This window comes from Chroicocephalus ridibundus, chromosome 2 (genome assembly GCF_963924245.1).
Source record: "Chroicocephalus ridibundus chromosome 2, bChrRid1.1, whole genome shotgun sequence".
Taxonomy (NCBI): Eukaryota; Metazoa; Chordata; class Aves; order Charadriiformes; family Laridae; genus Chroicocephalus; species Chroicocephalus ridibundus.
The window spans coordinates 151925335-151952694 of record NC_086285.1 but is presented as its reverse complement, the minus strand read 5'-3'; the positions used below and the strand labels follow the sequence as shown (position 1 = coordinate 151952694).

Here is a 27360-nt window from a genome sequence, read left to right as displayed (position 1 = left end):
CTTTTTTCACAGAATCATAGAATCTTCATGGTTGGAAAGGACCTTTGAGATCATCGAGTCCAACCATACACACACCAAAAAAAACCCCCCAAAACAAACAAACAAACAAACAAAAACAACACCCCCCCCCCCCCACAAACCACCACAAACAACCAACCTACAATCTCTGCCAGTCAGACATTTTAAATCATACTTGCATAAGGAAATCATATGTTTCATCAGAAAATACACTACTTTCATTCTTCCACGCTTGAGAATTCTGAAAATGTTTTCCCAAATGTGCCAGGGAACTTGCCTCTAGCATAAGGCAAAGCACACAAATTTTGAAGCTCGAGAAATGTTCTCTAAGAAATGCACAAGCCCATGCATTGAAGGTGATAACAGAATGCTGAATACCAACACTAATGTTAATTCTTGCAAAAGAAAAATTAGACCATAGTGCTGAAATAAAATAACAATTACAGATATCTGCTTCTCAAGTGAAAGGCATCTGGGGATTCTTACTAAAAGTGAAAAGGAAAGGTGGAGTAGGTGGGAGAAGCAGATTTAATGCTTTTGTGTTTGGAGTAGAATGTGCTTTTCCTCCCATGTGGAAAGCTGACTGTTTTGGAAGGTACAATATTGTGGGTGCACAGCTCAACACTGAGTTATAAACCAAAGTTTTATGGAATATAAGTTATTCAAAGGTTTTATGCATTCTCTTGATAAATGGCCTATTGCAGATGTCTATTTATTCACAATATTATCCATGAATTTAAACACACTATCTTTCCTGGTTAATGAATCATCATGTAAGTAATTTGGACAAGATCAGTAATGTTATATTATTTCACCTTATGCAGTAGAGTCATTAGGCCATAATGCAATTCAGCACTGCAAAATTATCAGGGTAAGTACCATTAAAAGCAGAATCATGCATATATCCTTGACCCAGTATTTTTAAATGTTTGAGTGTCTGGACATTTTAAATGAAAAATTCATATTATACCTAAGATGAACATTAATCAAAAAGACCCGTTCTAATAAAAAGGACTTTATTAGGTAGCCATCTGCTTCAGACCTTAACAGTATGATTGTGGATAGAAAAAGGAGTCTTAGAATAGCACTTTATAATGCAAGATCTTCATTTTTGATGTATTTCTTAGTCATATCATAAACACTGAGATAAATGAGCAAAATAAAATATTTTTACTACTATTAATTGCACAGTTTCAATTATAAACTTTCTCTTGCTTAATATATCATCAGTGTTTTCAGCTATATTCTAAATGCAGGATCCTTGAGTCGAGTCTGTTGTAAAGAGGAGGGGATTACACTTCCATTCTGATATGGAGTGGAGATTTTATTTCATCATTTTGATAAAAATATTTTGTTTCACAATAAGATGTGTTGCATTTGAGGATGTAATATTTTTACTTTACATTTATATATACATTACCACAAATTTACACTCTTTAGAGTATGAATGCATATTAATGATAGCTATGCAATATAATAAAACATGGTTAACTGAATAAGCTGTATCAAACCTATACATAGACTGAAAGATGTGCTGGTGCATCATGAACCATTCAGGAAAGTACTTTAAAAGGAAGCTTGGATTAAGGATTTTGAATTTCACCTGATGTGCTGAGACCTTGATACACATAAAAGGATAAAGAGTTTGTCTTTTCTAAAGGAGATATTCAGCTGAAAGGATATAAGAACATTCAGAAAAGTAATTATAGCAATTGAGTCTTGACTAAACAAAAGTACTGCCTAACCACTACATATTCTACCTATTGAGCAGTAGTCTCAACCTCCCAGTTAAGATTCATTATGAAATATAAAAAATGAAAAAACCTCTGAAGAGTTTGGTAACGTCCTTATGACATCCTAGGAGGCTGATTATGATCCTCTGCCATCAAATACAGGAAGGACATTAATTCTGTCAAGAAAGGATGGTTCTAAAAACCAACAGTCATAATGATTTAATCTTCTAAAGGAAAATTCTAAACTGTAAAACTTTCTAAATGAAAACTAAATTGAAGAATTAAGGCCTACGTTTCTTTTGTCAAAATGGCTAAGACAGAAGCATCTAGAAAATAAGTACAGGGATATAGCTCTAACTTTGTAAAAATGGTTTCTGTAAACAATGTTGTTTACAAGGAATACTTCATACCAGCAATAATGGTGGAAATCAGACTGAAATTTCACTGTAAGAAGCAGCATGTCCTTTGCGAAGATGTCAAACATTTGTACTTCTAACAGGGCACTACAGTGTTTCCTAATAGTGTTTCTATATATTAACTTATATATACCAACACATACATATACCAAGTATATGTAATATATATTTTAAAAAAATGGAATTTTATGTTACCACTGATATATACAGAAGGAAATGTTTGTTACTCTGTGAGGTCAAACAACAGCTCTGCATGTTTCAGATGCCACCTAGTGCCCAGTTCTCATGTGTTGAAAGCCCTTTCATGAGGAGAAAACTGATTTTCTTTCTCTAACGATATGTCCATGACACATCCCATATACACATCTTATACTTTAAATTCCAGTTTTAAACCCTGAGTTTAAACCCCCTCTGTAGCAGAAATAATTTTTCTCTCTTTTTTTTTAAACAAGTTGAAAAGTTCAACATACCAGAAGTTCTCTGCCTTTAATGTTAAGACACAATTTGTGAAAAAGGCCTGTGGCGGGGAAGCCTTGGCTAATAAGTCAGGCATGAGGCATGGCTGATCAGCCATGGAGAAGTGTACGTATCCTTAGACTATATACTGGTTAGTTCAGATGACCTTTTCCAACAGTAAGCTGAAAGAGATGTTGCATGCTTTCTTTTAAGACTAGCTGGTCTCTACTTTCTAATCATTTAAACCATAAAACTTTCAGATTAGCCTTTGTAACCATTTAAGAATCAATTCACTAATTAGCAATGCCTATCAGTTCCCAAGTGTCAACTCTTACATTTCTTCTTAAGTCGCCTTAAGAAGTCCCAGTACTTTTCCATAAAATGTGTTTTATTTCATTCTGTTCTCTGCTTTCAGTATTCCTATCATCTTGAATATAAAACCTATACATCTTCCTAATATTTGTGTTATGCCTTGAAAAATGGAACCCTAATTTCAGTAGGAATCTAGATATGACAGTGCATTAAATATATAAAATTAATGAAATTTATTTGACATACGTATTTATTCTTGTCGGTGAAATTTGTGTGGAGACACTGTCTGTGTGATGCCACACAACTTGTTTGTGCTATGACATCATCCTTCAGTGGGCAAACTGCCTTACTCTAAATTCAGTTAGCTTTTTATGCCTTTGGTTACTGTAAATAACCAAGGTAAGGACAGACAGTGAGGAACAACGCAGCATTTACAAACTACCTAGCATAAGGCAAAATAAGGTGAGGCATCAATGCAACAGTGGAATAAGAATAAATAATACAGTGAAATATTTCTTACCATAACAGTTCAGAAATTGCAGATGAAATTCTTTTGTGTAACTTGAAAAGGCGTAGTAAGAAACACATATTGTAGGAGGAATAGCAATATGGTATATAGGTTTTAGGACTACTTTTTATTTTAATTGTCCTGGGCTCTGGAAAAAGCTTTGCTCTGTAATTACATCAGCCTCTTCTAGCTGACTATAGAATACAGCTATGCCAAAAAAGCACTCAGGATCATTGCAGTGTGAATGGAACAATCCTGTTATGACTCACATGTGGACATATCTACACAGCCATTGCATGTCAGGTAGGGTGCATCTTTCTGGGTTCCATCCACCTGGGAAGCTGAACAACCACCGCGTGTGGCAGATACAGTGCCTCAGGCTTTGGACTATACTGATGGGGTTGAATGCTTTCACAACAGTGTGGATGGAGCAACCTCTGCAACGTTTGCAAGTCTACACCCATTCCAAAACTTCATGTAGTCCATGCACTATGTGAATTTTGCTTTGGCAGGGGGGTTGGACTAGATGATCTCCAAAGGTCCCTTCCAACCCCTACCATTCTGTGATTCTGCAAATTAACCTTCCAGCCATACTCAGGGTTTAACTGGTGCCCTCAGCACCTGGAATTTAGTGCAGATAAAGCTTTAATTGAAGTCAAGTGGAATTTGGTAAAGGCAAATAAGGGTGACTGGTGCTGTTAACTGTACAGCTCTCCTAGCTATTTGGTCTTTACTTGTTTTTTATTCCCTTCAGGTAACACTTTAGAAGTGTGTCTGATGGGAAAATGTCAGATTTAACCATATCTACTGAAGTTTATAGTAATTTTTTTGTTGATTTCACTTGGTGCTGAATTATGCTGTCATATGGTAAAATTAGCAACTGCCATTGTCTTTTTGCATGGTCTTTGAGGTCTCTAGTGCTGTTCTGTGTCTTCAGCTGATCTGAACAGATATTCCAAACAGTGTATTGCATGTGAAGGGAATATATTGCAAACCCTGGACCATTTCCTGTATTACATTTTTCATGCTCACTGTATCAATGTTACTGCAGTGCTACAATTACCACTTGTTTCCTTCACATATCCTGGAGGGTCTTTTGCTGTTCTTCTTGTTGGTGTTGTTCTCTTCCTTCTAGAATAATTATATTAATGCAGTTCTAAGTTACTTAATGCTGAAACAGGTTTGTTCCTATACAAATAACATATGATTTTAATTTTGTTGTGCTACTTGCAAAGAAGACAAATGCAGTGATTGTTTCAATGTACTTAGAACCAAAATCAAATTCAGTATAAAAATCTACATTTAAAGTTCCTTCAGGATACAGTTTTAAAAGATACCCTTATACTAATCAGTGGCTTTACTTCAGATAATCAAGTTCCTCTGCCATTTTTTGGCATGAAAATAATTTCAAAGGGAAGAAAAAAGCAAAATTACATCATTCATTAAGAAACAGGTAAAGAAACTATGCAATGTAATTGGCTGTATTATCTTTACTGAACAGTAGAGATCCTCAGTGACGTTACTAAGATATTTGTCTATCAAGAAAGAGCAATTAAGAACATGAGAAGAAAAAATCATGTTTTACCTTGTTTTCCTTTAGGGAAAAAAAATATATTTCTCACGCTTCCTCTTGCCTACCTATTTATAGATAGATACCAGAATATCACAGTATCTTCTGATTGACCCACATAAAATCCAGAACGCAAAGGAGTAACTTCAGAAAAGTTTTGGTTGTTAGACAATCTGTTATTTCTATTACTGCTGTAAACAAACGTGAATTTCAGAACAGTGACTCTTCATTCTGCACTTGTATCTTGAGGTGGAAGATCTGTTGGAATCAAGGAATGTTGGAATCACTTTTATTGTTGAATTACTACAGAGGAGAGACCTGGATTTTGGGGGAGGGGATTTTTTTTTTAATTTAATCTCTGTTTTAATAAATCTGTATTGCTTATGGTAGATCTTTCAAAGCATTAATTTATAGTGTCTCTTTGCTCCCTGAGCAATACGTATTTGTGGAGTTAAACTGCCACTTAGATACTAAGTTTTTCATTTTTTCCTTCACTGAACTGATATTGCCTACTCCAAATTTTTCTTGTGGTTTCCCTCACCCTGTAAATTCAAGTGGGAAAGGTATGTACACGTACATCTTAATATGCATGTAGGAATACAATGGTATTTCTTTACTCATCAGTTGATTATTCTACTCCCTTTCGGATATAAATCCAGACCATTTTTACTCATATATAGAGAGCAATGTGAATGAGGAGAGAAAAGAAAGAAAGCAAATATTATGAGTTAGAGACTATGCATCTAAGTGACTTCTTTAGTTTATAAAACCTTTGAAAAAACTATGTGCAACTAAAACAAACCATTACGAGATTTGATATAGGTGAATTTTTGACAACTGAATTTCAGGCTACTTCATATTGTTACAAATTTATCATTTTTCCTAATATTTGGGACCCTTGGACTGTATAACACTCATATCCATACATGCAGCACTTCTGACATCAGTCCTGAGTCTTCAATACCAAAGCATTCTCACTTGTCAATAAGACAAACTACACATTCATTGTTTTTCCAAGGGATATCTGTCTACAGCTATGTTCTAGTATTTCCAGTTACATCAAGTCCTGTCCCAAAAGACAGCTGGAGTAGTCCCTAGAATGGCATATTCCCTGAACGATACTCAAGTTTGTCTGGCAGAGAAATTAGTGTTTGGAATAGTAGACACCAGTGAACACACAGTCTAGGACTAGCGCCATGCAGTGATACAGGGAGATATCCAAACTGACAGTGTGGGGATACCAGGAATATCCAATCAAAAATAATAAATGAAACAAATATTAGCCTCTATTGGGATATTTCATAGGTTTTTCAATGAGTTAGTGCTCATAAAGATATACATTTGATATTGGGAGTGTAAAGTATCCTCACTTTAAGTCAGGAAAAATGGGATCATAATGATTTGTAATAGCTGTGAACAAAAACTGTGATAAAGATATGGATCAACCCTTTAAAAATAGACAAAATTCCTTATGTCCCTAAATTTCTAATATCAGATTTAGTGTATGAAGAACATTAATCTGTAGCAGAGAAAATACAAATGGTTCCCACTGAGCTCAGTGCAATCCAATGATATGACAAATACTTGTTCTGGATATTTGGACATTAAATTATAAATTTCATGCTTAAATTTAGGGACGACAGGTGCTACTTTTGATTTTATAAATAACATAAAAGAAAAAAATCCTGACTTAAAATCTGAATAAAAAGGAAGTAAATTTGAAGTTTCCATATCTGTTTATGACTTGTTTCTCCTTGAGTGAATGCTGAGAATCTCTACTTCTGCCAGCCTTGTTTTTGAAACTATTGTCACAAAGAAATTATATTTAATGTGATTTAATTTGAATAGCTTATTAATTAGTATTTAGAAGTGGCTGAATTTCTGCTAATTAAACTCTTTAAAGGAGTGTGTCCATTCCTGCTAAGCAGAAGTCTCTGAGGCATATTCTACCCACAGTCTTTGAACAGGATTTCCATTGACATTAATAGGAATTAATGAAACAGAAACTTACTGAAAAGCATCGAAGGGTATTTTGATCTTGGTCTTTTATTATCATGTTAAAAAAAATAAAGGACAAGTAAGTTCACACATACCTCACTTACAGGTGGAATCTTGATTTTTAAAAAAACATTTTGGTTTTGTGCAAGCAAACAATGCACATGATTTCAGAGATAACTGACAATTAAATCTAGGACAAAGAAAATTCTTACTTGGAGAGACACTGAAACAATTGTGACAGCTTGCCTTAAAAATGTACACAATAAAAATGTAAAAAAGTAGGAGTCTGTAAAAAATTAAATTATGCTTATTTTCAGAGTACATGAACAAGGAGAAGTTCTGCCAAATTACAAAATCCTTCTCCATGCTTCATATCATTACTGAATATCAGAATGTCACCGAAGTCAAGAATCTGTGCAGAGCTGAACAGGAATTACAATCTAGTTTGGCAGTTCCTGTGTTCCCTGACAGGTGACAGTCTCAAGGTAACGATCCGCAGCTTTAAATGGCAGGGAGTTAGTAGTGCACTGTCACAGTCAATTTGAAAATAGGTACTACCTATCAAAGAAGACTAATACAGTTACTTGGTGAATTACACACACCCCCTCAAAATAATGCACTTGAATAAGTCCAAAATGAAAATATTCACAGAAGAAACCAATATATTCTAAATTGTACAATTTATTTTCTACTTTATTATCTAGAATCAGAAACAAAATGACCTGATGGGTTAGAAGTAGTAACATACTCACTAGCCACTTTCATAATATTAAAAAGTTAATGGAAAATGCCAAGTATTCTTTTTAGACAAGTCATATAGTATTGCAACTGGAAAATGAGTTTTAGAAGGAGGGTGATTTTTAATTAGTGCTTTAAAATATAATATACTTTCATATGAATATATTGCCTTCTGTAGGCAATTCTTGATGACACAGCAGTAAGAAGAAAGGAAGCAATTTTAGGCAGTGACTGTTAAAGGCATCACTAATCTTTATATTCTTCTTTTCAAAGGACAGAGAATCTTTTTGTGACCTTTTTATAAAGCACTAAGAAATACAGGCCTCTAAAAGATTTCATCTGCTTGGAGAAGCTGAAAATAAAACCACTGTGTACCAGCAGAGTTTTCAAGTTAATATAATATGATTGATAAGACAACCAAAATCCACAGGATGGTATTCTTACCTCTATTTTGACATGCTATGATGATACATAATAACTGGGGTGTCCTTGAAAACCTTTAAGGATTTAAGAGAAATCCCTTTGAACAAATATGCAGGGGTCAACTACAGCGTTGCCTTCTTTGTAAAGCTTGCAAGCAGATTTGAGGACACAGATTTGAGCAGAAGAGTTTTGTTGGAGTAGTAAGAATATCAACCATTTAGGTGAGCTTTGAAGTGACCAAGATGAAACAGGCTATCTTCTTACTTAGGCACTGTGTCCTTGTGCAAGGCAATGAAAGTCAAATCCAGTTCCACAGAGTTTATTATATAAGAGAAAGAAAGAAATAGCCGCGACAACATCAGCAACGAATCTGCATAGTTAACATATTCACATTTATGATGCTGAAACATCAGTCAAAAGGGTACACAGTTGGGGTGTGAGTACCAGCTAGTAAAACTGAACTCTAAATAATGTCCTCAGAGATCAAACTAACAGCAGAGCTGTGACCCATTTTGGGTTCACAATGGTTTTAAGTTCTACATTAAGAGTAGAAGTCACCCAGATCTGTGGTATTCCATCTGTTTAAATTAACCAATCCTTTGCTCAGAAATCAGTTACCCACAGTATTTCATCACTTTTGTCTCATTGTCTAAAATCTACTAAATCATTCAACACCTTCCTGTCCATAAGCTCAGGCTTATGTTTGTTAAAACCTCCTCCTAGTGTTCTGTCTTGAGTACTTTTATTTATTCTTCCAAATTTTGATTGATTCAAATCTGATCTTCTTTTATGTCTGTATTACAGTTTTGTTTATTGTTTTGCATTTGTATAACTTGAGTCAGCAATACATCAAGTTCCTTTGTTTCTTCCTCCTATGTAATGAGTTCTTTGCTATCAATTAAGAAAAATATATGAATATATCTACAGCTGGAACTTAAGGAAAACTTCATGCTCATTTTTCTGTAATATTCTGCCTTTGGGTATGTGGGTACATAAGTAGATACATAATAGACTAAGTCAGTAATGGCTTTTCAGTGTTCAGAGTTGTACAATATCCATGAAAACACACTATCTACCCAAAGTTGCCATAATTTATGTGTTCTGTATTCTTCAGCAAAATGAAGTATTGATTTATAAAAACATTACAAGTAATAATAAATATGTCTTCTCCAGAATTACAGAGTAGTTCCTGTGGCAATCCAGGAGTTCCACCAAAGGGTATCTTGTATGGTACAAGATTTGATGTTGGTGACAAAATCCGATACAGCTGTGTAACTGGATATATTTTGGATGGCCACCCTCAGCTTACTTGCATAGCTAACTCCATGAATACTGCATCATGGGACTTCCCCGTTCCTATCTGTAGAGGTAAGAGAAATGCTACGGTAATGTTCTCAAAGATTTACATTATCAGTATGAACAACTTTAAATCTCTGTTTCAATTATTAACTTTTAGACTGCGATTAAAGAAATACAAGCCTTTTTGAATATTTTGATCTCTTGCTTACATATATGATGTATCTCAGCATATGCATCTACTAATTTTTAAGTCAATATCCTATTAAAATCATATTTCTCATATATTTTAATATATATATAAAGAAAGAACAACTAGAAACCTAGTAATAAGTATACTATAAATGTCTGTGTTCAACATATTTACAACTATGGGAATGTAAATTTAGGATCCATTAATAGTTCCTAAGCATTGACTTCTTGTTAAGTATTAACATGGATGTTGAGCAAATAGAAATTTGAAACTACCAAAACAATTGAATTAGAGGGACTCCCCCTCATTCCCAGTTAGATTTGGTATCTTAATACTTCTATATATGTGATATCCCTTGTTTTCTAACAAATATTGTAGGTCAAATCCTTTTCTCTTGCTCACATTAGAAATATAGCAGTAGTGGGGAATCCTATTTTATGGGCAAATCTTATTTTCTGAGGCTATTAGAGAGAAATAATGTTTGCAGGGTAATGAAAAGAGCTAACCTGATAAAATGGAGAAATTATCACTACTACACACAACCAAATATAATATAGTATTTTGATGAAACACTGTTATGTCAGGCAAGCTCAAGATCCTTTCTGGATTCACAGGTTAACTTTACAGAATGTAACATTTATATTTGTCTGAAAAAAATGATGCAGTCTTGCACAGGCTATAAAACATTAAAACTTGAAGGGGCTATACAAACATTCCAACTGAAGTTAGCATTCTGATACATTTCTGATTAAAAAAAAATAAAAATTCAGTTGGGTTAAAGCCTGGTTGACCAGTACCACAAAAAAAGTGGTTATATATTGGAAATGTGTATCATTGGAAACACCATTCTATTGTTTCCTTTTTTTGGCATAGAGCTATTTAATATGTTTATCCATGGTCTTGAAGAAAATACAAAGTTATTACTACTAATAATATTTTCTAGTAAAATTATTTATAACTCCTAAATCTTCCCTTGCTACTTCCAGAAAAATGTTAGAACATTTTTTTACAAAGAAGATACCAAATCAAGGCATAAATCCAAATTTTTTTTTGCGGAGATGATTATAAAAAAGTTTTGATGAGAATATGTTAACTTACACAAAACTTACATTTGGAACAAAGTAGAAGGCTAATGTACTTCACTGTAGACCATTGTTCAAATTCTTGATCTGCCAATTTTAAACTGAATTGGCATAAAAAATTGTACTCTTAAATAAGGAAGATGAGAGACTTAAAACTGATGCTTCCACTTGCCAGCCAGTCATCACAGTCACACTGTTACACTGTACTTTTGATTCAATGTTTTTCATCAGAACATTGCATACATTTTGTTTTTATTCCAAGGGGATGTGAAAATACACAGTGTAAATTTGAATTGGAATTATAAAATCCCAAAGTAATCCTGTGGTTAAACATAACTCCAGTGCGTAAGCAGAAGACTATCACACAAGAATATGGAAAACATATTTATTTTTATTCATGATTAGACAGGTCATTATCTGAATATTGTCACTCTCTAGGGCAAAAAAGAGTTGACAAATTGGAAAGGATTCAGAAAAACAGGAAACAAGTTCCACTAGGTTTCAAAATTGTAATTTTGTCTAGAGACTGAGGAAACTCAAACTTTTCAGTGTATCTGAAAGAGGATGAAGAGGTGACTTGATTTACTGCAGAAACTCATTTACTGATTTACTGCAGAAAGGAAACATTTTTTGGAGAAGACAGTGCTCTAAGAAGTAGCAGTGAAGAATCTAATGGGTAAAAGCTTGACAAATTAAAAATAAAAAAAACAACAACCTACACATTTTAATAGTGGTGGTTATCAATTACTGAAGCATAACCTAAGAATGTGACAGATTCTTGATTTAAGTTTTAACATCAGGCATAATGGCTTAAAGACTTAATGCACCAAATTACTGTAATGATACTTTTGGTCTATGCTCGATAAAAAAATTAACTAATTATTTTCAATAGCTCCTTCTATGAGTCTATGTTTGATATCAGAAACACCTAACTTTACATTTAATACAGAGACCTTTGTGGTTCCATTCTAATGAACTTGTCCTAATTTTGTCTAATGCAATTATCCAACTCAGAATTCTGCAGAAGGTTGCTAAAGGTGATTACCCACTAATGAGCTTCTTATCTCTTTCTCTCTGTTTGCCATGGAGACTCTTCTTGATTAAAGACTCATCTTTAAAAAGTTCCTCTGATATAAGTCTTATTGCTCCCTACCAATGGTCATTACATCTAAATAGGGAATCTTGAGACAAACAAATGAAGTGATGTGTAATGTTCAGAGTATATGTGTAAGAATTGATTTTTCTCAACGCTAAACAACTTGACTAGTAGTTTTTGGTAGATGGCCGTGTCTCTTCCAGATATGCATATACCAGTTGTTCATTTTAATATAATTAGTAGGATTGGGGAAATACAGAGTATTTCAATGCCATGACCTAGGAAATGCCATTGTCTGATTTATTAGAAAAAAACCCCAACAAGAATAGCAAAAAAAGGATACTTTATCCAATATTAATTTGTTTGGTTTTACCTATAGAAAATAAATTCAACAAAGCTCAGAACTTAGAGCATGCTTAGATGCCAGTGGAGTTAAGCTCATAGATGTCTTTAGATCATCTGTGTATAACTGTCATTGTCATCTGCCACTTGTAATTCAGAACAAGTAAATTTGGGGAGTAATTTTTTTTTAGATCATTCCTTTTATATTGCCTTAATTTTGAATGAAAAGATCAGGAGGAAGTTATGCTCCTGTTTAAGCAATGTAATACTTATGGATTGATATCTCAATGAGGGGAATTTAATTGGAATCCATAGTGCTTTGTATTGCCACAACCATCCATACATGAAACCCTATTGCATGCTTATGGTTTACATTTGGTGCATAACACTGATATTTTTGGGGGCCAGATCTTATTCATGAAGCTCAAATGGCTTCCTTTTTCTTTACTAGTGTCCATAGGACTGTATTGCAAAATCAGTGCGCGTATCTAACAATAGCTTTATTTCATATCCTGTTTCTCAGTGAACGTAGCTCGAATACACAAAGTTTTTCACCTGTCATTTGCAAGTTCTGATATTCATTAAAATACTGTAATTTTTATTAGATTTACTAGAAGTGCAAAAATACCTTAATTAAAAGAAAACTAAATTGGATGTATTGTGTTGTGGTCAATTATATTGTGCACTACCCATGACTAGTTTTAAATGAAGTCTTCTTCCCTGACAAATTAATTTTGATAAGGTTGTTTTCAACAGTGGAAAATGACAGCAGCTTTATCATATCACCTATTCCTGAGATAATGTTGCAGCTTGCATTTTCTCCATAATGCAGCAAGCCAGGAATAATTTACTGAGGCTAATAAATAAGGTTACATTTATATATAGTATTGTCATTCTATAAAGGTTCTAATAATTAGACACTTTCATAATCAATGAAGTATTCTGACTTTTACATTTTTAAAATTTTTCCTGTTCCAGGGTAAAATGGATGTTGTAAGAATCTTCATGCTAAAACCATTTTCTTTTAGAATAAATAAATTTCAAAAACAGAATATAGTTTTCTTTGTATTCCTAGAAGTTCTATTAAAATATTTTCACTATTGCCTGTACATATAGCTACAAAATATTTGTCACTATAACACTTCTGTTCATATTTTTAATAAGACACTTTGTTTTTCCACTTGTTTGAACTGACATACATTTTGGTCAGACAAGTGCATAAACCACTGACTCTAGGTACTTTTTTACATGGAAAAAATGCATTTCTGTATATTTGATTTCTTCTTCAGTGGATTTATTCCAAATAAACTGGACCAAGACTTTTATAAGCTTATATTTTTAAAAAGTGATCTACCAGGTGTCACATTTAATATTAGAATATTCAGCTCAGTATTTAAGTATGTTGCTATTTCCTGTGTGCAGAACCCACTGGAGAGGAAAATTTGTTGATTGCGAGTCACTGGTACAATTCTGTGACTACATAGATACATGACTATACATATTTCAACTACATGAGGTAAGTTTTATGTCAGATAAAAAACAGAGCATCTTCAAATGAAATAAAAGAATACCTAAGAGTCTCATAGACCCCCAAGTACACTTTCTTGAAGGGGTGTATCTGTCTATGTATGGCCTATAATGGTACAGAATTTTGAAAAAACCCAACAACCAACTAATTATCACAATAATTTTGTGATAGTGTGGCAAATAGAACCTAGTAATATAAGCAGTAAATAAGCCGACTCTGCCTCTCCCACCACACAGACTGCTTGTCTAGACTGTAGCAGATCAGCTTCTCTAGGAGGAGGCTGTGGGGAACTGTGTCAAAAGCCTTGGAGAAATCCAGGTAGCCAATGTCCATCACTTGTCCCACATCAACCAAGCAGGTTACTTTGTCATAGAAGGCGACCGGGTTTGTCAAGCACAATTTGCCTTTGGTGAATCTGTGCTGGCTTCTTCCAGTCACATCCTTCATTTGACTTGTGAATGGCCCCCAGGAGGATTTGTTCTGTAACTTTCCCAGGGACTGAAGCAAGACTGATCGGCCTACAATTTCCTGGATTCTCTTTTAAGCTCTTCTTGTAGATGGGGGTGACATTAACCTTCTTCCAGTCTTTTGGGACGTCCTTCGATCTCCATGACTTCTCACAGATTATGGAGAACGGCATCAGACAGCTCTCTTAACACCCTCAGGTTGATAGCACCAGGGCCCATCAATTTGTAGGAGTCAAGCTCTTGTAATAGTTCACATACCAATTTCACTGATGATGGGTCTGTGTTTGCATCAACCTGGATTGTTGTTCCCAGGGCCTGGGGCACAACAGTGCTGGTAAAGACAGAGGTGACGAAAGTGTTGAGAACTTCACCCTTTTCAACATTGTTGGTGACTAACTTACCTCTCCTGTTTAACAGCAAGGCAATATTTTTCTTCTGTTTCTGTTTGTTGTTTACATACCTGAAAAACCCTTTCTTGCAGTTTTTGACATCTCTGGCCAATCTGAATTCAAGCTGAGCTTGTGCTTTTTTAAGTCCTTTTGCTTTTCTGTGTGGCATTCCTGGATAAATCCTTTCTAGTGATAAATTAGCATAAATAACGTTTGTAAAATAATTTGAAATACTTTGAAAGTAATTACTCGTAAATCCCAGGTTCATTAATACAATTTTACTAAACTGCTTAATCCAAAAAGCTTTTGTTGCTATGGGCTTTTAAATAGACTAGTATATTTTCCTCAGATTATTGAAATTACAGCTTGATAAAACTTTGTGTATCTCTCAGTTTCTGCCTAAAATTGGAATTTACCTGGGTATAAATGGGAATTGTGAAAATAGTATTCAGTATTTAAGTAACACTTTGCAAACTCTGATTTATAACTCAGATGTAATTACATCTGGAAAGCAGAAGTCATAACAAATTATTTCTCTGAGAAGTCTTGAAAGCCCTTCAAATATTACTCCATGAGAACAACTGATAGCCAGTAGGTTTTTTTGCAGGGAAAAGATTTCATTGCTAAAATTCTAGCACGATGTTTTAGTGTTAAAACTGAATCTTTTTTAACCTAAAGAATGATTATTGATTTGCCTATGGAACATGAATTTTGCTCTTCAGCATTAATTAATCTCCTTGTTCTCATCATTGGCAGGAGTGTTGCTGGTTTATTTAAATATTAAAACAGCATTGTCTCTGTCTCGTGAGACAGATTTTGGATCTGTAGCCTGTTCTTAAAGAGATAATATTTTAAATTATCCATTGATGAAAGAGTCTGAAGATTGTTCAGTTGTGTTACAAATATAAATTTAGAATTTCACAAAATTTAGTCATCTTTTTATTCAGCTCTGCAAATTAAGAGGTTAAAAACAATCTGCTACAAATTGTGTTGATGCTGGAAGGGCATTTAAATGTAACAGAAGCTGTAGCAGAGTTTTGCTATGATTCCATTGTATTTAAGGTGGCCAAGAAAGCCAATTAAGCACACTTAATCTCTCACAGAATTGACTGTAACGAACATATGGATAAAGAGATCTGCTTTCTTAATTCATTCGTCTTGTATGATGGCCGCCTGAGTTTTGTTCAGGATTAAACCTTTCATAGTAGATCTGTACAAATTTAGCATGTAAAATTTCTTCTGCATTTCACTCAGTGAGGGAAGCTGACGTTATTTCACCAGAACAGAGCAGTTTATGGGCAGAGGTTCTCTTTGCTGCTCTACATCATAAAGTTGATTCTGGATTCTTCTAAGACTCTGTGGGAGGGGGTGAAAAACTTGGAGAAAAAAACCTGGGAGAATTCAGGATCACTAATTGCTTCATCAGTTTAAGCTTCCTAATCCCAATACTCTTAACACTGGCTGGTGTTCTACACTTCACAGAAAGAAACTTCCTGCTGGGCAGCTATACATTAATTCTTTCCATGTCGTGGTTCCATCTTGTCTTTCATCATGAATTTCTGATCTTATGTCCCAAAATTATATACTTTGTAGATTTTCTATACGTATTTTCCCATATAATTGTAAATATGTATATTTTAAATTTTTTTATGTATGTCTTATAACTTTTAAAAATTCTTTAACGTATAAATAAAAAAATTAATAGTCTTTGGTTTTGAGCCCTGCTAGTTCCCAGTTTTATCTTCTTGAGTAAAGCATGAGGAAAAGAGACCAATACTTCATACAAAGTAATCAATTTGAAAAGAAAATAACTTTAAAGTAGGAGCCACGTGAAACAGACATTTTGACACACATTTAAATAAGGTAGCAGTGGACAGAGGTCAAAAGCAAGGGGTGCAGAGTGATGGAAATATGGGAGACTTCACAAATGATAAAGTGGGGTGAAGGGACATCTGGACATGTACCTCGAGTCAAGCTGGGGCACACGCATGAGGAAGGGCAGCTCCCTGTGCAGTCACAGAACAGTGACGCTATTGGAGTAACTGAGACATAAGGGGGACAGCTCACATGGCTGGAGTGTAGTAAAGGATGGATACAAACTCCTCAGGAGAGACAGGCAGAGAAGATGCTGTGGTGGTGGTCTCTGTGTGAAGGAGCAGCTTGGATGTATGGATCTGCTGTTGGGGGTGCAGAATCGCCCGGTTGAGAATTTGTGGATCAGGATCAGAGAACAATAGAACAGAGAACTCAAATTGAGAGTCTGTTACACACCACTGGATAAGGGTGAGGAAATGTGTGAAGTGTTCTTCAAACAGATCAAGGCAGTCTCTAATTCATAGACTGTAGTTCTCATGGGACTTTATCCTTCCTGATATATGTTTAAAAGGCAATATGGCAGGACATATACAGCAAAGATTTCAGAAGATCTTAAAGAATGCATACCTATGTTTCACAGCAAGATTTACTCCCAGTAGGTATTTGTCCAGATAGTCCTTCAAAAACCTTCACATTTTCCAAAAGCAGTGTTTTCCCACATTTTATTTTTAATATTAATAGAAAGGGGTTTTATCTTTTATTCCACATTATTTTTTTCTTGCTAAAATTTAAGCATGTTATCTTTTTTCCTGTATATAGCTTTGTACCTGTGCACATTAGAAAAAAATTTTCTTCTGCTTTGAAACTTCCTTTTACTTGTTTAATTTTGGTCTTCTCTTCTTCAGGTACAATAGTCCTAATGCGCTCTTTCTTCACAAGTCATGCTTTTGACACCACTAGTAATGTTTGTTCATTTCCTCTAGATTGTTTTCAATTTATCCATGCTTTCTTTTGAAGTGTTGGATCCCAATTAGCAAAGAGTGGATAAGAAATTTTGTGTTCACAGCTCATAGTTAGAGCATGCTCTATGCTGCACTTTGAGCTGCTGGTGTGTCCGGTTATTTACCTAATTAGTCTATGAGGGTTATTTCAATTGTTGTTCTACTTTTAAAATAATGTTCTGGGTTTTAAATAACATTTTTAATGAAGAATGTGTTCTTCGTTAGTTTTGGTTTTGGGTTTTTTTGTCAGAATGGATTAATTGTTGAATCCCAGGTAGGTGGGCAAGGCTTTCATCTTTTTGTATTGCCCATGGAATAAAGCACTTGTGGTAAGGCACAAATACAAAGTCTCCAGGAGCTCTAGACAAATCTGGCTAAAGTCCCAGAATAATATTGTGCTAATTTACTGCAATCTATAAATCTCCAGGCTGGCCAAAAATAGAGTGCCAGATTCAAATTTTCTAACTATATGAAGTAAAAAACAAAGTGAACACATTTATAGGAATAATGTTGTAGTTTAACTCTTCGTTTACTCCTATTTCATTTAGTACAAATACTGAAAAAGAAATATTTGGAGATTCAGTCGTCCTGCAGCTTTGAGCATCACGTAAAAATGCTGAGGCACTGCTTACTTCGTGTCAAACTGAAAGCATAATGAAAATTACTTTTTATGTATTTGTTCATCTGAACAGGATTAGAAAAAGCAGAGATTTATGAATAAGCATAATGATCATAACTTCATAAACAAACTATTTTGGGAATTTTCTTCTAATTGGGGATGAAAGTTCAAAGGACAGGATGTGGACATCATACACCAAGGATTTTATAAAGTGTTCCGTTTCTATCATTACTAGGAAAATCAAAGACTGAGGTAAAAATTTATAATTATTAACAAATGCTAGGATCCCCGGAACCTGGGAAAATCAAATTAAGATGTCTGGTACTCACTGAGCTAAGGTTTATCACTCATAAATGGTACAGCAAATGGATTAAGAGCACTGCTTCAATGAAGGGAGAAAAAAAAATGAACAGCAGAATAATCCATAACTGGCTGCTCCAGATGCTCAAAGTGCAATAATTACAGTTCTTCTCTTTTCTCATCCCCTGATGATGCAACTGCTAGGATAGTTAGTTATTTTCATGTAACATGCAGTTATGCATCACTCATAGTACAGGATTATTAATTCCAGGGTGCTGTCATCTTCCTTGTTTAATTGCATAGCCTCATTTAAGATGCAGCTAAGTCAGCAAAGTGGCCTGCCAACCATTTGCTCTTTCTAGCTGTTCCAAGCAGCCATGCTTGCTCTAGTTATTCTGGTATCTCTATATGGATGGTTGCTCAATTATCCACTTTTTCTGGTCACTGCAACTCTTCAAGTAAGCTTGAATTGTGTAAGAAAAACAAGTATATATAACAGCTAAATGTGCGTACTTAGAAAAATACCTACTATTTAAAAAGACCTCTTAAAAAGGACTCTGATCCCTCCCTTGCAAATTTATGACTTGCTTTCTGAGTCTGCAAATTGTTGCCTTAAATTAAAATCAGAACTGCATGCCTCACACTCAGGCATAGTTTGATGGCTCTTTTAGGTAATATTTTTCCTGTTATTACCAGCGTAACATTTCCTTTATTACAGTCTTGTTTTGTTTTGGTTGTTTTTGTTTTTTTTTTTTTTGTGTGTGTGGTTTTTGGTTTTGTTTTTTTTTTTAATAGAAAGCTACTCAAAATATAAATTCAACACATGGTAGACTTGTTCATGGTCCCTTTCATTTATTCTTCCTTCTGTCAACCATATATTAATACAGCAAGATCCTCCCCTTTTGATCCTGTTTCATCCTGTTTCTACCTGGAAGAGTGGATGAATATTTCAGTCACGTATAGTTGACATAATTTTTTTACACTTTATTTTTTTTACACTAAGATATGTTTCATTTCACTCGCAAATGGCCTTATGATCATCAGATGAAAGATATTATAGATTACATATTTTTGTGAAATATTTGTGACACTACCTCATTACTATCATTCTGTTCTTTTTACTTCTGTAGGTATCAATTAAAAGGCATTTCCTTCTCTGTGTTAAGGATAGTTCTCCTAAATTAAACCCCAAAAGAAGTCCCCTCCCAAATTCCCTTACTGATGTAGCTGTTTGCATACAATATTACACTTTGCTCATCAGCAAAAAAAGGGAAAAAAACACAACCACCCTGGTGATTTTTACAATATTTTTCTTTATTTCAGTCCCAATAGTGGTAAGTTTTTCTATTAAACCAAAAAGCCTTGATCAACCAGATGTTCCTTTTCACATACATGTAATCATTTCCCACTGTTATTTAAAGAATTGTAGTTATCAAAGAGGCTAGAGCACACTTCATGGTTCTTGGGTTGAATTTCAGATATTTCAGGATGACAATTTAACTCATTCGTTTTATGTAACACTACAGAAACTGCAGCTAAGACTGAGCTTTTCTAGGCTTTGGAAGGTTTAGGATAGCTTTCGATGTCCTTTTTATAGTCAGCCCATCCGTTCAAAAAGCCACATAAATACAGATGCCTAAGACTTTTGCAGGCAAGTTATTTCTGTTCTTCAGTACAAAGGAATTTCCTCTACATCCCTAGTCACTTGTATTTGAAATGATACTACTATATTACAGTTCATCAATGTAGTGTGTAAGGGTATGAGTTTAGATTCCTGCAAATTTTAACCAAGTAGTTTCCTTGGACAGACCGTATTTTAATATCTATTTTTACAGTATTAAAGAGCTAAAACGAAACTAAGGAAAGAGATTTCAAATATCTCAGAGTCTAAGAACTGTAGCTGGAATGTATTTTAACCAAACATTTTCTACATTTTCATGCTTTTTTTTCTTTTTAAGGAAGGTGATATTAAAAACCTTGAATACTGAATGAATTTCTGTTTCTCATTTTCCTAGAACAGAAAAAAAAATAATTGTTTGAACTCATTAGATTAGTACTATGTAATGCATTGTAAAAATATATCCATGGCTTTTTAATATAATTTCCATATTTTGGATCATCTGTTGAGCATGTGACCCTGTTTTTGGAGGTCTGGAGTTTTCAGTAGGAGTCAGGCTATCTAATGACTATGGTGCTTAGCAGGTTATGTTTTATTGTTTCTTTCAGTGTTCTGTAATTGTTAAAAACAGTGGCACCATATGTCTAACATGATATCTGATGTCAAAGTCAGCTCTAGGTACCAGGCAGGTGGGTGGTGAGGAAGTCAACTTCTATTGAGCACGTGGGTTGTTTTGAATTAAAATTTGTTGTGGATGAAATAAAGAGCCAAGGAAGCTATATGGTTGTTTGTTTGGCACCCTAACAGAAACCATATTCAAGAATAAGGACAGGGATTAGAGTGATGTGGATGAAACAATTTAATAGTGCTGGATCAAAAGAAAAGATGCACATTTTAAATTCAGGTAACTGGTGGCAATATTCATAAAAATGCAAAGGCTATATGCCTATATGCCCAAGATAGGCAACTTGGATGTTGAAAAATAATATAATGCACTGATAAATGAGAATTCTTCCAATTAACTTAACGGTGATGGTAACAGACAAAAAAAGAACATAACAGGGGAAGCAGACAAGACTAAGGATTCAAAGGATGATGCTGCAATAGAGATACTATACTATAAGAAAGAAAATATTTTATAAGAGTAATTTTGGAAAGGGAACACTTTACCTAGGAAGACAAGTATCTTCCCTTTTAGTATAGATCTGAATTAATTTTGTATGTTGGATCCATAGTCCCTTTTTCCCATCCTACTCTTTACAGAACTCCTAACATGACTCTGGGAAAGTGCATGTAAATCCAGGATGATATGCATCTGCACATAAATCTGTCTTTCAGAACTGTAATTTTCAGGCATTTGTTCCATCAAATTTTCTGCCTCTCATAACCCTGGAGGTATCACAAGAAATGCAAAAACATTGCTTTAAGTATCGTAAGCTAATGTTGCTTTACAAACAGTATTTCTTCGAAAACACAAGCTAATTGTTAGATATGTTTCTGATTTTGGTCAGTGACTTAAATTATTTTACAGTTTTTCCAAGCTCTGTTTACTGGAAAAACTACAGCTTAATCTGGTTTTGCAGTACCTTCGTCAGTCTGTGATCACACATGGTGTTTACGTGGCTTGTTTCTCCATTATGAATACTACCTTCCGCTCACCACCTAGTGTCTTAGATATATATTGCTTTGCCTAAGGTTCATGGTGCATAGAAAAGCCAGAAAAAAAGGGTCATGTATCCTGAAGTGCTACGCATGACATTACACACTAATTCTGTTTGGTTTGTGCTATTGCGAATAGACTTACCGCCATCCTAATTTCAGTTATCTTTGGATTAAATTTGTTTGTGTCTCAGGTCTACAATTCTATCTGCAAGACTATCTGCCATTTTGAACAAGGATGCTATAATGATCTTGCTATTAGCCAAATAATTTTCTCTCAGACATAAATTCCAACACTGCGTATTATCTGCTTTGTGCCAGCACTATGGAGATGGTTTACAGACATTAGTGATTCTGCAGCCCTCTAGTCCCAGAATAAATTAATGTATAATCTGCACATTGTCAGCTCAGGAGTTGGCAGGCTTGGTAGAGTCTGCTGCATTTCAGCCGTTTCCTGGCTAGGCTAGCACACAGAAAGTCCAAATGAGAGATTTTCTAAATATGCACAAATAATTACACTAAAAGCACCCTTTTCTGTCATCCCCAGTATTTCACTCTAAAATCAATCTTTCTTCCCAATTGTTGTACCATCATTTGCACAACAGTCTGAAAGATCTATGGACCACATTAAGAAGTTGCTGGTAAAGAGCTTTGCCATCAATATTTAGATACATTATGAACAATAGCTTGAAACTTGTCAGCAACTCCTGGGATGTTAACAGAACAAATTTATTTCTGGAAAGTGTTCAGATACCGCTGTTAGATAAGAGCTTTAAGTTAGTGGATCAATATTATACACATTTACAGAAAAAAAATGTAAAAAGTGAAAGTAAAAATATAAGCATTAAAAACTAACAAACAAACAAACAAACAAACAAACTTCCTTAAGTTAATGATGCTTGTTATATAATTTGCAAATTGAGGAAAGAAAATGGAATTCTAGAACAAAAATATATTTTTCTTTTGAATTGTTCTCCCCCCCCCCCCCGTATCTATTTATTTAGGGAGTTCTGAAGACAAGCTGTTCATGTCTAAGTATAACATTTGTCATAGCTACCTCCAAAGATTTCATGTTGTTAAACTACCATTTCAGCTTCATATGAAAATCTAAAGCAAACCAAAATAGCAAATGAAGATAAATGAACTGATTAAGTCACAGACACTTCTAGCAGGTAGGTAAACAGTCAACACATAAGTTTCAAGGTCTCATAACAGCCCCGCCAGAGGCTGCAATTCTTGCTGCAATTTCTTTTATAACACTATAGATTAAAAATTCAGAAAACAATTGACAGTATTTAATGTGAACAAATATTTGACAAGCAAAGGAGAACTGTGCAAACTGAAGCCTTTTGTAGAATCTGGAAATAAAAAGTGCATAAAGACTGTCCTGCAGAGCTGGCTAATAAGGATTAAAGTCCGTCTAAGTATAGGACTGAAGTACAGGCTGCTCCAAAGAAAGCAAGGAACACAGGACAGTCCTGTCTTAAAGTACAGGCATGAGGGAACTATTTGCAAGTGCCTGAAGAGATGTTTCAGGACTTGACTCCACTGACAACAATTCTAGGTTCCCTGTGTATGATGGGGTGTTTTCCATACATGAAGCAAGTCTAACATTTTGTACATGCATGTGTATATGCAGATTATTCCTTCTACTAAATATGCAGATAAATGCATGAAAATGAGCATTCTCACTGAGCTTCTGTACAAAAAGAAATGCTCTGTTGTTTGTGTAGATTGTCTTGACACCAAATGCATTAGATGGCTGTCTTCAATTCAGCTCAAGTAGATTTGGTTTTTTACAGCGTCATTTTGAATATTGTGTACTATATTGCTTCTTAAAATTTGGATTACTTTCTATCTATATTATTCAATTAATTATTTTTATATATAGTTATTCATATATTTAAACTTTGGGCAACAGCAGAATTGGTGTAAGTCAACTTAAAACATTACTTTGTCCTTCTGTGTAGGGTAGTTGCATGTTACATTGTTTTTCTTTTCTTTGTGAAATGTATCCTGTGTACTTCTCCGGCAATTTAACTGTGGTATTAAGTGAAGAGTTGTACTTAAAAACATAAACCAAGTTGTTGCTTGACAATTAGGAAGTCTTGCATTATTTGATCACCAGTTCCCTACAGAATTCTACCCAGCACACTAGCAGGGTTCCCATGGAAACAACAACCCTATTAAAGCCTACAAGAAGTCCTGTCTTGCTCCAGTTTCTCCCCCCCTCCGCCTCTTTTTTAGCTAGTTTGTATTATGCATAAGCACTTCATTTCAAATGGTGCAATAAATGGGAGGATTTAATCCCCTCATTAAATGGAATATATTGCTTTTCATAATAAGCTCTGAAATTCTGTGCACCAACTGTTCTGTCCTTGTGCTCCTGTCCTAATTTTAGGTAGTTTTATATTAGGGGGGATATGGCTATTCGTTTACAAGTTAGACACATTATTTGTGAGCTAAGAAGATTTAAGCTACAAGTGTGACACACCTCAAATAATGTGAACAATTAAGTAGCGAATAGATTGCTTAGGAAGGCTGTACAATCTCCATTATTTGGTGGGGTTTTTCTGCTTTTTTTTTTTTTTACCTGCAGAACTATGTGAGATTAGTGGGGGGAGGGTTATAATTTGCAACCCTTTTTAAATTTCCTAATGGAGGCATCTACCCCTTTTTAGGACATAGACTTACTTTTCTCAGTTATTGTCTTAAGAAGTAGAGCCACTGTTCTATGAACTAAAAATCAAAACCCACTGATGATTCATTTCTCATTTTTATTCTTTAAAACATATTGTCATCTTCTTTGTTCTGTAGGGTTGTTTGCCTGTTTTTAGTAAGCCAATGACTTTCCAAAAAGTTCAGCTTCGTGGTTCTGAGATGTAAGTTAATTCTGGAGAGGTGATCTAGATATTTATTAAACATTTCAGTATTGATTCAGCCCTATTCAGTACATGTAGAACTGTATTTGTAAATGCTGAGTCAGGTTAGGAATTAAGATCAACATGAGATACAAAGTTTAGACCCATTTCAAGAAAAGATTTTTTAAAATTTGACAGTTTGTGGCAAATTAACTTCTCAGTGGGTAGATGTGAAAGTAGTTATTTCAAAGTCATCGTTACCACCGTGCTCACTAGCCTTGGCAGATCCAGAATTTGCAAATGAATTCTTGCAAAGTGAGAGAATGGACCCAAATGTATAAAATATGTAAAGATAAGTAAAAGGCTTATAAGTATCAAAATGTGCAAAAAAGTAGTGTGTGCGCTATTCTTCATGGCACCGTAATACCCCTATTAAAAACAATGGGAATGACTGAAAGCAGAATTAAGCTGTGTGAAAACCAAAGACTGAGGGTTTGTAAAAAAAACAAAGGGGGAGAAGTGATCAAGACTGCTATTTTTCTGTCATGCTTACTTTTTCTAGTGGCTTTTAAAAAAAAAAAAAAGCAAGTTCACTTTCATGGCATGTGATTTACATCAGTTTACTAACTCGTTTAGTCCATCTCTGAATTTCCATAGTTCTTAAAGAGTACTAACACTCAGAGTGTCGGGTTTTTTCTTGGACTGAAATGTTTGCATTAAACATTTCTGCTGGGCTTTGAAGTATTTGTATGCAACTGAGATGTTGGCAACTGCAGAGAAATCATACTTGCAAAAAAAACATTGTTTAGCTGAGAAAACAATTTTTATAAAAGATTCATTCAACAGGATAGGAGTAAATACATTGTTTAATCCATCTTTTTAATGGAAACTAAGATGTGTTATCTCAGTAATAGAAGCATCATGGAGTTTAAAAAGGCTGCTTTTTTTCTGCATGGCTTTTTGCATTTCTCAAATGTGCCTCTTCTCATGATAATTCATTTTCATATTACGTGATTAATTTACATAACCACAACTTAACATTTTTAGTTCATTTTATGATAGTTCTCAAAACTTTTAGATGTTAGGAAGGCTGTTTAATGACCAAAGAGTTCAAAAGCTTCCTGTAAGATGCACTTAAGTGAACCTACAAGTTGGAGTGGTATTCAGCTGGATTTGGAATAGGCAGGATGTGAGGGATTCCTTCAGCCATCTTCAATATAGAAGCCTACATGTTGATCAGTTGTCTGGACTAGATTTAACATCTAACACTCATTTAAAATGAGCCAGCACTGTGCACTGGCAGCCCAGAAAGCCAACCACGTCCTGGCCTGCATCAAAGGAAGCGTGGACAGCAGGCTCAGGGAGGTGATTCTGCCCCTCTACTCTGCTCTGGTGAGACCCCACCTGGGGTACTGTGTCCAGCTCTGGAGCCCCCAAGAAGGACATGGACCTGTTGGAACGGGTCCAGAGCAGGGCCACAAAGATGATCGGAGGGCTGGAGCGCCTCTCCTATGAGGACAGGCTAAGACAGTTGGTGCTGTTCAGCCTGGAGAAGAGAAGGCTCCAGGGAGAACTTATAGCAGTCTTTCACTTAAAGGTGGCCTACAAAAAAGGGGGAGAGGGTCCCTTTATCAGGGAGTGTTGTGATAGGATGAGGGGCAACAGTTTTAAACTGCAAGAGGGTAGATTTAGATTAGATATTAGGAAGAAATTCTTTATTGTGAGAGTGGTGAGACACTGGAACAGGCTGCCCAGACAAATTGTGGATGCCTCATCCCTGGACGTGTTCAAGGCCAGGCTGGATGGGGCTTTGAGCAACTTGGTCTAGTGGAAGGTGCCCCTTCCCATGGCAGGGGGGTTGGAACTAGATGATCTTTAAGGTCCCTTCCAGCCCAAACCATTCTATGATTCTACGATTTAAGGCCACAGAAGACAAGACTGAATGTCAAATAGTCTAATTGCATCAGAGAGGCTCATAAGGCTTGATTACAACACAGTACGTTCATTAAAAAAAATTAAAAAAATCCAGCAAGATAAACTTCATAAATCTGCTGCATTTTTAATGAAAAAAATATATTTGCTAGAATTTGCTTGGTCCAATTTTGTTCAATATATTCATTAATAACCTAGATGAGGGGACAGAGTGTATCCTCAGCAAGTTCGCTGATGATACCAAGCTGGGAGGGGTGGCTGACACTCCGGAGGGCCGTGCTGCCATCCAGCGTGACCTGGACAGGCTGGAGAGCTGGGCAAAGAACCTAATGAGGTTCAACAAAAGCAAGTGCAAGGTCCTGCACCTGGGAAGGAAGAATGCCAAACACCAGTATAGGTTAGGGGCGGACATGCTGGGAAGCAGCTCTGAGGAGAAGGACCTGGGGGTCCTAGTAGACAGCAAATTATCCATGAGCCAGCAGTGTGCCCTTGTCGCCAAGAAGGCCAATGGCATCCTGGGCTGCATAGGGAAGACTGTGGCCAGTAGGTCGAGGGAGGTCATTCTCCCCCTCTACTCTGCACTGGTGAGGCCACAACTGGAGTACTGTGTCCAGTTTTGGGCTCCCCAGTCCAAGAGGGACAGGGAACTACTGGAGTGAGTCCAGCGAAGGGCAACCAAGATGATTATGGGACTGGAGCACCTCCCTTATGAGGAAAGGCTGAAAGAGCTGGGACTCTTTAGCCTGGAAAAGAGAAGGTTGAGGGGAGACCTTATTAATGTTTACAAGTACCTAAAGGGTGGGTTTAAGGAGGACGGAGCCAGGCTCTTTTCAGTGGTTCCCAGTGACAGGACGAGGGGCAATGGGCACAAGTTAGAACATAGGAAGTTCCGTTCAAATACACGGAAAAACTTCTTTACGGTGAGGGTGACAAGAGCACTGGAACAGGCTGCCCAGGGAGGTTGTGGAGTCCCCTTCTCTGGAGATTTTC

The 27360-nt window shown here is 35.5% G+C and overlaps 1 protein-coding gene across 4 annotated transcripts in view; it reads left to right on the top strand.

Moving 5' to 3' along the window:
• The window catches only part of CSMD3 (CUB and Sushi multiple domains 3), a 680626-nt gene that overhangs the window by 146540 nt on the left and 506726 nt on the right, over positions 1–27360 (top strand). For all 4 annotated transcript variants that reach the window (XM_063327428.1, XM_063327427.1, XM_063327426.1 and 1 more), the window contains exon 4: positions 9346–9540. In XM_063327428.1, coding sequence (XP_063183498.1) covers positions 9346–9540 — 195 coding nt within the window. The remainder of the gene's footprint in view (positions 1–9345; positions 9541–27360) is intronic.